Here is a 13,171-nt window from a genome sequence, read left to right on the forward strand (position 1 = left end):
CAGGGCTGGTTATGTCTGATGATTGCCACTTGCTCCACAATTAACACCATGCCTGGCACACACTAGTACCAAATGGATCAGTAGAGCCTGGAAAAAGGTGGAATATTAGAATAAGAGTGCAACTTCAAAAGAATAAATACATAAACTTTGGTGACTTAGTGGCGACAGCAGAAAAGTTCTCTCATCAGAAACCAACTTTTGTCTGTTCTCTGGTCATCATTTGCATGTTTGGCCAGCCCATTACATTCTGATATGTGGTTTGAAGAATTAAACTTCAGCAAAGGCACGCTTAAGGGGTGAAAAAGTCTACACAACATACAAGCACACATCACCGAACTATCTTTTCATAACTTTCTTTGTAAAAAAGAAATAAAATCCTGTTCCACATTATAACATCACTCCTTTTCCTGATACCAAGCCTAAAGTACTTGTGAAGTCTATGATCAAAGTAAAAAATGTTATGTAGGCCGGGGCACACTGGCTCACGCCTGTAATCCTATCAGTTTGGGAGGACATGGCGGGCACGTCACTTGAGGTCAGGAGATCACGACCAGCTTGGCCAACATGGTGAAACCCCATCTCTACTAAAAATACAAAAATGAGCCAGCGTGGTGGCACCTGCCTGTAATCCCAGCTCCTCAGGAGGCTGGGGCAGGAGAACTGCATGAACCCAGGAGGCAGAGGTTGCAGTGAGTCAAGATCATGCCATTGCACTCCAGCCTGGGGGACAAGAGCAAAACTCCATCTCAAAAAAAAAAAAAAAAAAAAAAAAGTTATGCAAGTGAAGCTTGTCCCAAAGGAATTCTGTCAACCCAAGAGGGTGGGGGAGGGCATAAGTTACTATTTCTTAATAGACCTATGGCAAGAAGGTAAACTATATTAAAGTATGTTCAAAGAGATCTACCCAGAAAAAGAAGAGTTTTCCAGGGTCTTTTTTTTTTTCTTTTTTTGAGTCTCACTCAGGTGCCCACGCTGGAGTGCGAGTGCTGTGGCAAGATCTCAGCTCACTGCAACCTCCACTTCCCAGGTTCAAGCACTTCTCGTGCCTCAGCCTCCCAAATAGCTGGGAGCCACCGTGCCTGGCAAATTTTTGTATTTTTAGTAGAGACAGGGTCTCACCATGTTGGCCAGGCTGGTCTCGAATTCCTGGCCTCAAGTGATCCGCCCGCCTCGGCTTCCCAAAGTACATGAGCCACCACACCTGGCCAAACTTTCCAGTTTCTACATAGAATTGTGTAAATATCCTAATAAAGCAGGAATGTAACACACTTAAGGAATATATCATACTTTGTTAGTTAACTTAGAGGCAATGGGATGAAAGGCAGACCCTGTAAAAGTCATGAAATGCTCATTTTGCAGAGAAAAAAAAGGTAACACTTTTCTGGACTATATAGGTAGAGGCATTACCAGAAGAAAAATAATAATTCACAGATTTGTGTCTTCAACTGTGTTCCCTAGAAATTGATTCAGGGATGGAGAATTCCATTTAGAAGATTTATGGGGTATATTCTCACCAAAGTCATGCCTATAAGGAAGTAAGGAGAATACAAGTGGGCAGAGGGAGATCCTGCCCCGCCATGCAGCTGCAGCCAGGGCCTCATCTGGTCCTACAATCCAACAGGGTACTCTGAAGGTAGGCAGAGCCCTTTGCATCTGCACCTCATTAAGCTGAAAGGGAAAGACCTTTATATCCCTGTAGCAATCAGTCATTGTTCCATAAGCTAGTCCCTGGGAAATGGGAGGACAGAAACATTGCCCTAAATAGGGATCCAAGTGAATGCCACAGTTTCCACGACAGTCATGTTTCCATCCAAAACGGACTAAGATCATGCTAATTTGGTTACAGGACCTAACTGTAGAAGATAAATGCATATTAAAATAGTAACTAGTAAGATGAATGATATATCTTCCTTAGCAAACTGAAACCTCCCATAGGAAAATAATTTGGCTGGTTAAAGTAATTGAGGATTCTCAGCTTAAAGAAGAGAAAATGATGAAGAAAAAGAAATCATGGTTTTAGAAAAATCCCAGGCTGGGTGCAGTGGCTCACACCTGTAATCCCAGCACTTTGGGAGGCCAAGGCAGGAGGATCACTTGAGGTCATGAGTTTGAGACCAGGCTGGCCAACACGGTGAAACCCCATCTCTACTAAAAGTACAAAAATCAGCCAGGCATGGTGGCAGGCACCTATAATCCCAGCTACTCAGGAGGCTGAGGCAGGAGAATCACTTGAACCCAAGAGGCAAAGGTCACAGTGAGCTGAGATTGCACCACTGCACTCCAGCCTGGGCAACAAAATGAGACTCTGAAAAAAAAAAAGAGGCCGGGCGTGGTGGCTCAAGCCTGTAATCCCAGCACTTTGGGAGGCCGAGACGGGAGGATCACGAGGTCAGGAGATCGAGACCATCCTGGCTAACACGGTGAAACCCCGTCTCCACTAAAAAAATACAAAAAACTGGGCGGGTGAGGTGGCGGGCGCCTGTAGTCCCAGCTACTCCGAAGGCTGAGGCAGGAGAATGGCGTGAACCTGGGAGGCGGAGCTTGCAGTGAGCCGAGATCGCGCCACTGCACTCCAGCCTGGGTGACAGAGCGAGACTCCGTCTCAAAAAAAAAAAAAAAAAAAGAAAGAAATAACTAAAAAGAAAAATTCCAAACCAAGCCACCATTTTTACAAATGAGGAAATTCTAGAGAAATTATTTGATTCGAGTCATAAAGTTATTGACAGAATTGGAACTAGAGGCAGGCCTAATTATCTCACTACTAGAGATAGCTCACTATTTCCTACATTGGACTGAGCACTATAGGAGAATTTTTCATGAGTCATCTGACGTTCACCCTCTAAAAAAAAGATAACCTTCATTCAAATAATATGAAGCTAGTGAGTAAAATTAGATTTCAACCAGGAATAGTAAAATTAGATTCTAACCAATTTTATTTTAGAGAGCGGAAGTAACACTAACAGAATTTACATAGAAACCAGTTTCAAATGAATGTAGAGCAAAAGATGGTTTCAATTTAGAAATTTCCAATAATTGAATAGTCAGTACTATAGTATGGCCCAATCCTGGAAATTATCAGTCAAAAGCTAGATGACCACACTAAAAAGAGTAGAGCTATACATGCTAGTTGTATTCTGGCACTGTACTAAGTAATTTATCTAGATTATCTACTGTAATCTTCTATATAATCTTATGAGATGATTTCTTTTCCCTATATTATATTAAAGAAAATGACCCAATAGACTGCCCAAAGACATTACCAGCTTCCAGGCCACTATCATCTCTGGCCTGGATTACTATGTTTGCCTTCTAAGTAGTCTTCTTGCTCTCACCCTGGCTCCTGTAGTGTATTCTCTATGCATAAAGGTTAATTTTGTGTGTTAAACTGGCCACAGGATGCCTCCTATATGCCTCATTTCTGGGCATGTGTGTGTGAGTGTTTCTGGATAAGATCAGTGAGACAGCTTGGCTCTGTGTCCCCACCCAAATCTCATCTTGAATTATAATCCCCAGGTGTTGAGGGAGGGACCTGGTGGGAGGTGACTGGATTATAGGGGCAGTATTCCCCATGCTGTTCCCATGATAGTGAATTCTCACGAGATCCGGTTGTTTGGTAAGTGTGGTGCTCTCTTTCTCGCCTGCTACTGTGTAAGATGTGGCTGCTTCCCCTTCCGCCATAATTGTAAGTTTCCTGAGGCCTCCCCATGAACTGTGAGTCAATTAAACCTCCTTCCTTTATAGATCTCAGGTATTCTTTATAGCAGTGTGAAAACAGACTAATACAATCAGCACTTGCATCGGTAAACTGAGTAAAGCAGTTTACCCTCCCCATTGTGAGCAGGCATCATCCAATCCATTAAGAGCCTAAAAATAACAAAAAGAGGAAAGAATTCATCTCCCTGCCTGAATGCCTGAGCTGAGACATCAGTTTTCTCCTGCCCTCGGACTGGGACTTATACCATTGGCTCTCCTAGTTCTCAAGCCTTCAAACTTGGACTGGAAATACACCACTGGTTCTCCTGGGTCTCCAGCTTTCAAAGAGCAGATTGATTACAGGACTTAGCCTTCATCTCCTACTACTCCCCCTATACACACACACACACACACAGACACACTTCTCCAGCCACACCAGCCTCTTTGATACACCAAGCACACTCCCAACTTAAGACCTCCATACTGCTTCCCTCTGGCGACAACCCTCTTCTCCCAGATATTTTTATGGCTTGTTCCCCATTTCCTTCAGGTCTCTGCTCAAATAATACCTTATCACTGAGACTTCCCTGATCATCTAACAAAGTAGAAGCCCCTCTTCCCCACAGCACTCCTGACCCCCCTCACCCTATTTTTCCATAGCACATACCATTACCTGATTTCTGTATTTACTTGTTAGCATCTATGTCACATACTAAAAGTTGAGTTATTTGAAAACCAGGGCTTAATCTGATTGTTCACCACTATATTCAAACCATCAGAACTATGTAAGACACAGCAAATATTTGTTGAATAAATAAAGCCTAAGCTACCAAACTCGAGACCCATTCTCTTAAATGCCAAACCATACTGGCATCCCAGAAAGGACTTCTTTCATTAGGAGGGTGGGGGAACTAGAAGATCTAAGGTCACTTCCAATTCTAGGACTATGATGCTATGACAAAGACATTAGGGCCTTAATAGTATGGTTTTCTTCTGCTGTTCTTTCCTCTCTTGCCACATTTTACTACTTTCCTTGAATAAGTAAGTGGTAAGCATTAGGCATGGATGAGATCATAGGTCCAGGAAGCCAGCTCCTCCTTGAGTCATCTCTAATCCATTTCTCATGCTGTTACTGTTTGCTCTTTTTCCACAGATGCCATCTGACCCTGCAGTGGCTCCGTTGTCAGTGGAAAAATATAGTGCCAATAAAATTGGCATTGTATACCTATGACTTGACCGATAAATACAAAAGTCACCATAGTATTGTCATTAAATCTCTTAATAGATATAAGCAGTGAGTATATTGAAGTTATTTCACAAACAAAGATAAATTCACTGCTAACCACCCCAAGCAAAGCTAAGGGAAAGCATAAAACTAACCTTGTGCTGGGCATGGTGGCTCACGCCTATAATCCCAGCACTTTGGGAGGCCGAGGCAGGCGGATCAAGAGGTCAGGAGTTCAAGACCAGCCTGACCTACATGGTGAAACCCTGGCTCTACTAAAAATACAAAAAAAAATTAGCCAGGCGTGGTGGCACATGCCTGTAATCCCAGCTACTCCAGAGGCTGAGGCAGGAGAACCACTTGAACACGGGAGGCGGAGGTCACAGTGAGCCAAGATCGCACCACTGCACTCCAGCCTGGGCAACAGAGCGAGACTCCGTCTCAAAAATAATAAAAATAAAAAAAAGAAAGAAAAAAAGTAACCTTGCAAGCAAGCATATTTGGGTACCAGAAACTAACAGAATAATACAGTGCTTTGAACTGGCAGAATTTACTTCGGCCCATTTAATAGTAGTAGAAGACATGGGAATCTGGAGCTGGAGAATTTAAAAGCTTTGGGAAAGGTTGGCAGGTCTCATGACCAGAAGAGGGGACAGAAAATCGTTCTGTGACATTGGCCTTGAGTAAGATCCCTCATTATTTCTGGTGGTTCCAGAGAGTTCTCAATACCAGGTACTTAAAATGATACTAGACTAACATATCAAGCCAACAAGTAATTATATTATTATGTTATTGGAAGTAAGCAAGTTCTTAAATATATGGTACTTTGAAACATCCTTTCATCTGAATCTTTTATAACCACCAGAAATGTGCTCATCTATTTACTGTCAAAGCGGTATTGACGCTTTTTTTTCCCTGTAAGTTCTAATTCTAGATATTTGGTTTAAATATTTCAAAGCCACACTTTGAACAAATCCAAAAGAGACATTTCTCTCTATCTTAACTGCTAATCTCTGGGTATCTCAGAATACTAGTGAGGTTGTAATTACCCATATAACCACTTTTTTATTAAAGGCTAGTGAGGAAGCCAGTTAAATTATTATAGGCTTTCCCTTCTCTGAAATCTTTTTGAAGAACATAACAGCTCAGCACACTGATGGATCTTAGGAAATAAAGGTAGGTATTCTCAACGCCTCCCTCCCTCCATCTTACAGGCAAAGAAACCAAGGTCTAGAGAAGGCAAACAACTTGCCTCAAATCATACACCATCAAATGACAAAGCCTGAACTTCAGCCTGGGTCTTCTCATCTCCATATCTGCATTCTAACACACTATGGTATACTGCAAGGGAGAAACAGAGGTGGAAACAGGAAGTGGCATTCCTTTCTCCTAGTGTAGTTAACAGTTAGAACCCAGGAAAGATCCACCACGGATTCATGCTTCATTTGAGAGTTACCAAACTGTGTGTGCACATACACATTGCAAATCCTCCCAAATGGTAGATGTCTCTGCTATGGTTTGGATATGGTTTGTGTGTCCCCACCAAAATTCACATTGAAATTTGATCTCCAATGTGGTAGTGTTGGGAGGTAGGTCCTAGTTGGGGAATGGCTTGGTGCCACTCTCTGGGTAGTGACTGAGTTCGTGCTCTGCTGGGAATGAATTAGTTCTTGAGGGAATGAATTCTTAATAGTTCCTGCCAGAGTGAGTTGTTACAAAGCCAGGATGGCCTTTGGGTGTTGTCTCTTTGCACATGTCCACTTTCCCTTTGACCTTCTCTGCTGTGTTTTGACCTAGCATGAGACCCTCACCAGAAGCCAAGTAGATGCCAGCACCATGCTTCTCTAACTTCCCACCTGCAAAACTGTGAGCTAAATCAATCTCTTTTCTTTATAAATTACCTAGCCTCTGTATTCTGTTATAGTAATGCAAAATGGACCAAGACAGTCTCCCAAACCAACTCTGGGCTTTTCTTAAAGGTCACCCGACAGGCCCCAAGGGAAAGAAGGGCTTGGTCTAAAATGTTTTATATTTCCTCTCACTTTTTAAACATTGGAAAATCCATTTGGCTCCAAGAAATGAATAGTAAAAGAAGTTCTAACTACCTAGAGCCAATAGAACGTAATGGAAAAAAGGCAAGAATATGGCTGGACTTTATTTTCTTTTTGCTTAGCACATCCTGTATTTAATCTGAAAGGTAAATAGGCCATGCCCAACATACCAACTCTTTTCAGGTGAAATTATCTAGGTTATAAAAACAAGCAACAACTGTGTTTTCACTATTCCTTAATTCACGGCTGACAGAAATCACTTCTAAAATAAATCAGAAGCAAATATTGTACATAAGGGAGCAAACCCACAAATTTCCATTACTTTGATAACTGACTTGTGAATTTATTTCACTTGAATTAACATTGTGTGGCATTATCTGAAAGAATGTGTTGCAAACCCAGAAAAGGAAAGTTAGAATTGTCATATTTGGGTTATTTAAATATACAGGCAAAAGAGAAGAAGGGAGAAACAGATACTCTTTCCATGTCATTAATAGACAAACATCCCTAAGATATTTAACCTTCAAAATAGAACAAGTAATTATGCTACATCTTTTTTTCTGTAACCCCAAGACATCAACCTCTTTGGTTCTGTAATACAACTCATGTTCTATGACGTCAGTCATGCCAGTAAGAACTATGCCCCATTTTTCCTGTATATGCAGCTTCTCTTACTTTATATTACACTTCATTCTCCATATTAAAGCTGAGCAAATAGTCTAGCAGAAACCATCTTCACAGCTAGAACATCCTTTAACAAGAACCTAGATAATATTGATGGTTTATGTGAAACAACATCTACCACATTCCTTTCCCCGGATGTTATTTAAATCAAGAATCACCTACATGAAATAATTTAAAGCAGTGTTCTTCAGAGCATCGGTTGTGGGCAATAGGTGTTCCACTCAAAAGGGTGGCACAGTCAAATGGAAATGCTTCACATCCTAGAAGCTAAGCAAGATTCCCCTGCTTTCCCTCTAACTACAAGATTTCACAGAGCCTCTAAAATGCAAATGTGCCTTACATCCCTCCAAGAAAGGAACAGAAGAACATTGTAGTTCCCAAGCTAATTTGACTATGGAACATTTCATTCAAGGATATCTCTGTTTCCCAGAGCTGGTGGTCTATGGAACACACTTGGGGTGGGGGCATCCATTTAAAGGCCAGGTCTCTCTAAAGATAAGGAAATAACTGATTAACATTCAATGGTCAAGTCAAATATTCCACATCTGTCCCTCTGCATACCCAGAGTATACTGCCCCCTCTTTGGAGCACTGTGAAGGATCCTAGCACCTTCATTTTACACATGAAAAATCAGAGGCCCAAAGAGATTTACCATGTGCCCAATTACACAGCTGAGTTGGGGTACAGCTGGAATTGGAGTGTGGCAATCCTGGGGGGAAAAAAAAAGCTAGGCTCGCAGCAAAATGGCCAGGGATGCCTCTTACAGAAGGCAGAACAATGACAGAATGTTGTTAAAGCTTTATTAAATCCAAGAAACTATTCCAGTATAGATCCTTTTGTAGTTCATAAGAGTGATGATTGGTTTCCCACAGTCACGTAAGATATGCAAAACCTTGTTACACAGTAAGCACATTATCCATCTAACATGAAAAGAAAAAATACACACATTACATATACCAGTATATACCAGCATAACATCAAATCTAGCAGGAAGATCATTACATGTGGATACTCCCTGGGGCAGGGGGGTGGTTCTCAGTAAAGCCATTTTAAATATATGGTAGGCACAAGCAATTGGGAGATGTCATCCAATCCTATTTAAAAGTAGAAGTCAGTAGTATGTGGCATATTAAAAAGTTACAAATTTCTTTTTAGTCTCAAAAACACAAAACATTTGACACTGTAATACAGATGCAAAATAAAGTCTGGGAAGTGTAAGATACATTTTAAGTCATTTTTTAAAAAAGCAGAAATAAATCTCTAACCAAAAGAAAGTTAGAGTAGTATTTCAGGCGAGTCTGATTCAAATTACAATTTTACAGACGCTAAGGTAATCATACATTGCTTACTATTTTGGCAGCTCACAGGTAATAGGGTAACAGGATGCCAGGGAAAGTTAATGTTTCTAGGTGCAAAAAGATCCAAAATTGATGGATACCAAAAATATTAAGCCATTTGACTTTCTGCTTTTGAGCACTCCCTAACAATGAGGAAGTGTGAATCTAGATGACTGAATAAGCTAACGGTACTAACTCCTACCCTCAAATTGCTGAAAGAGAAATGAGAAGTAGCAATGCTGTTTTGAATCAGGAACTAAAATCTATTGAAACAGTAACAGGACAGGGTTAGCTCCCTGTGAAGATGAAATACAACCTTCACCGTGTATTATTTCCCCAATGTTGATGCACACACTTAAATTCTGCACTATTAAATGTCATAGCAAAAACTGAATTCTTTTAAAACAGCAGTAACCCTCAGCAAAATATGTGCATCCTGGTTTTCACCAAATGTTGTTTCTGACTCATTTGTTTCAAGGATTAGCAAGGGTTAGAAAGTCAGAGAAATAATTGTTTTGAAGGACAGCCTTCAGAAACAAAGCAAGACCAAAGGAAACTGAAGTTACTCTCAGACAACAAGGCCATTTCCTCACTTCCTATAAAGCAACACACACTAACAACAAGAGGAAGGAGAAGCCGCACAAACATTACTCCTCAGCAAAGCCTACTTCTGACCCCCCACCTAAAACAGCAACATCCTCTCAGCCCTGAACTCCTACATAATGTTCTTGGATAGAATGTAAGCTCCTAAAAGCAAGAAACTTCGCTGGGTTTTGTTTCCTTAACTGATAAATCCCGGTGCCTAGAACCAGTCCTGGGACATAGTTCCTGCTCAATAGGTATTTGTTGATTAAATGAACAATGCTAGTCTCTGTCATCACTAAATCCTACAGGAACTCAGTCTGTTTCCTACCTTTATACCTTAACCAACCAACCTTCGAGGAAAAGCGGCAGTAAAGGTCACAAGTGTCGATACCAGGTGTCACACTAAAAGAGATAAAGCCCACTTCTGCAGGTCTATAGGGCTCTCATTAAGTGGAAGAAGAAGCATTCAGCATATTGTGAAAATAGAATAAAAGAAGCTATGACAAAGTACAATTTATACCTTGTGCGTTGTAGAAGATGAACAAGTATATGAATGAAAATTCGGTACATAAATTACTACCTGACTTCTCTTATCATTTAAAATACCTGGTGAGTTTCTTATAGGTGGTAGTTAACTACAGCATGTTAATTTTTTTTTTTTCTTTTTGAGACGGAGTCTCGCTCTGTCACCCAGGCTGGAGTGCACTGGTGTGATCTTGGCTCACTGCAAGCTCCGCCTCCCAGGTTCACACCATTCTCCTGCCTCAGCCTCCTGAGTAGCTGGGACTACAGGCACCCGCCACCACGCCCGGCTAATTTTTTGTGTTTTTAGTAGAGACGGGGTTTCACCGTGTTAGCCAGGATGGTCTCGATCTTCTGACCTTGTGATCCGCCCGCCTCGGCCTCCCAAAGTGCTGGGATTACAGGTGTGAGGCACCACGCCCAGCCACCATGTTAAAATTTTTCTATTCTATTCCATAGTTTGAACCTTATCAGAAACACTATTTATTCAACCAATAATTAAATTTCAAACATACATTATACTTAGCTAAAACAAGTAAACCCAGGATTTACCATTTAAGATACTATTTGGAAATAGATTCAAAGATGAAATGCTTTCCAAAGCAGGATCATATTGTAGCAAACTTTGGCTTCTCAGTAAACCACAGAAATATATCCTACTTTTATAATTTTTCCCTTTGTATTTTCTCATAGTGAAAGCATCAAGGAAAACTTACAGCTGTGCAAAAGATGCACCGGCATTCCTGGAGTGTGGTCATCTTGTCCACAGACTGCTCACACAGGCAGAGTTTGCAAGTGATGAGGGGGGCCGGAGCCAGATCTCCAGGAGCGGGATTTTCAGCAGTCATGGCGAGATAGTGGAGCCTACCAGCTGAGCCCATCAGCCTGTCTTCAGCGTTCTTCAGTCTCCTCAATCCCTATAGAAAGGTCCAAAGCAGAAAATACTATATGGATTGATAAAGCTATTGTTTAGCCAACACATCTGGAGGTCAGTTGATCAAATTCTCACCCTCAGTTATCCCGAAACTTACAGCTAATGCACTTCTGGGAACCATGGGCTAGAGAGTGGTTCACCTACCTCAGCAAGGTGTCCCTGAAGTCCTGAAATTTAAGCTGACTTCACTGTCCTGATTCATATCATATGAGCTATGGAAATTAAAAGATCACCAAGGTGGGGTGAGAATGGGGAGATGTTGGTCAAGCTTACAAAGTTTCATTTAGATGAGATGAATAAGTTCTGGGAAGCTCTCATATAACATGGTGACCAGAGTTAGTAATAATACACTGTAATGGCCGAGAGATTTTAAATGATCTCACCACACATACACAAAACAATGTGAAGTGATGATGTTCATTCGCTTGATTTAAGCATTTCACAATGTATACATATAGCAAAACATCACACTGTATACTGCAAATGTAACTTATCAATTATACCTTAATAAAGGTGGGCGGCGGGAAATATCACTATGAGCAAACGTATTTAGGAGTTGCATCACTACAATCAATTCAACAGACTCAAAAAGTACTTAAAAATAGAATGTCATTCAAAAAGTTAAACAAAGAGGTAACATATGATCCAGCAATTCCACTTCTGGGTATATATCCAAAAGAACTGAAAGCAAGGTCTCAAAGAGATATTCGTACACCCATGTTCATAGCAACATTATTCATAATAGCCAAACAGTGGAGGTGATCCAAGTGTCTATCAACAGAAGAATGAGGCTGGGCGCAGTGGCTCACGCCTGTAATCCCAACACTGTGGGAGGCTGAGGCAGGTGGATCACTTGAGGTCAAGAGTTCAAGACCAGCCTGGCCAACATGGTGAAACCTTGTCTCTACTAAAAATACAAAATTTTAAAAAATACAAAAATACAAAATTAGCCAGACACAGTGGCACATCTGTAATCCCAGCTACTCAGGAAGTTGAGGTGGGAGAATCACTTGAACCCAGGAGGCAGAGGTTGCAGTGAGTCAAGATTGTGCCACCGCCCTCCAGCCTGGGTGACAGAACGAAACTTCATCTCAAAAAATAAAAAATTAAAAAGACAGAAGAACAAACAAAATGTGGTATATATACATACATACAATGGAATAAAAGGAAATAAAATTCTGACACATGCTACAACATGGATGAACCTTGAAGACATCGCCTAACTGAAATAAACCAGACAGAAAATCAAATATTATATGATTCCACTTAAATGAGGTACCTAGAGTAGTCAAATTCTGAGAGACAAAAAGTAGAATAGAGATTATCAGGGACCAGTAGGAGGGAGAAATGAAGAGTTACTGTTTGTGGGGTTTTCCTCCTAGAGACAGGGTCTCTCTCTGTTGCCCAGGCTCGAGTGCAGTGGAACAATCATAGCTCACTGCAGCCTCGAACTCCTGGGCTGACATGACCCTCCCGACTCCACCTCCCGAGTCAGGGTACGCTTCCTCACCTGGCATGTTCAATGGGTACAGAGTTTCTGCTTGAGGTGATGAAATAATTGTTTTCCTCATTTTATAGATTAATTGTGGTACTGAGAAGTTAGGTAATCTGCCAGAGTTCTCAGAGCTTGTACATGGCAGAGGAGAATACAATCCTCAACCTTCTGAGGCCACCAAGCCCAGTGCCAGATCCATTACACCAGAGCTGCCTTACGTGGATATCACATGAACAGATGAAGCAGGGAAAGAAAGGAGGAAGGGGGATAGAAAGAGGAAAAGAGTTGGAAGTCCATGACTACAGTTATCCTTAAGGTCAAAGCTGTACAGGAACAAAATTTGTCTCTACACATGGCATGACTATGGGAAAATATATCTTTAGATGAAAAATAAAAACTGCTGGCAAAGTTCCTCTACTAGATTGCTTTTATTCTGAATCTTTAACAGAGACTAAATAATTGTGAAAATAATTTCTCTACATATTCATATTTCATATCACATCAGGAAATTTCATGTTCTGATTAAACAAAAGCAAAATCCTATAGTTCTTACTATTTTTAAAGAGTGGCCAATTCTAATAAATTCTACCATAGAAATAATTGCAAATATACCTCCCCCTACAAGAACCAAGCTCTTTTCCTCTT

At 41.0% G+C, this 13,171-nt stretch overlaps 1 protein-coding gene and 1 pseudogene across 2 annotated transcripts in view; one reads left to right on the top strand and one right to left on the bottom strand.

Annotated features, from left to right (window-relative positions):
- Positions 1–13,171, bottom strand: part of RNF144B (ring finger protein 144B) — a 188,461-nt gene that overhangs the window by 57,333 nt on the left and 117,957 nt on the right. For both annotated transcript variants that reach the window (XM_015135636.3, NM_001265699.2), the window contains 1 exon segment: positions 10,814–11,014. In XM_015135636.3, the coding sequence (XP_014991122.1) occupies positions 10,814–10,978 (165 nt within the window). In that variant the 5' untranslated portion in view covers positions 10,979–11,014.
- On the top strand, positions 8,484–8,579 carry LOC114677918 (small nucleolar RNA U13; annotated as a pseudogene).

Source organism: Macaca mulatta, chromosome 4 (assembly GCF_049350105.2).
Source record: "Macaca mulatta isolate MMU2019108-1 chromosome 4, T2T-MMU8v2.0, whole genome shotgun sequence".
NCBI lineage: Eukaryota > Metazoa > Chordata > Mammalia > Primates > Cercopithecidae > Macaca > Macaca mulatta.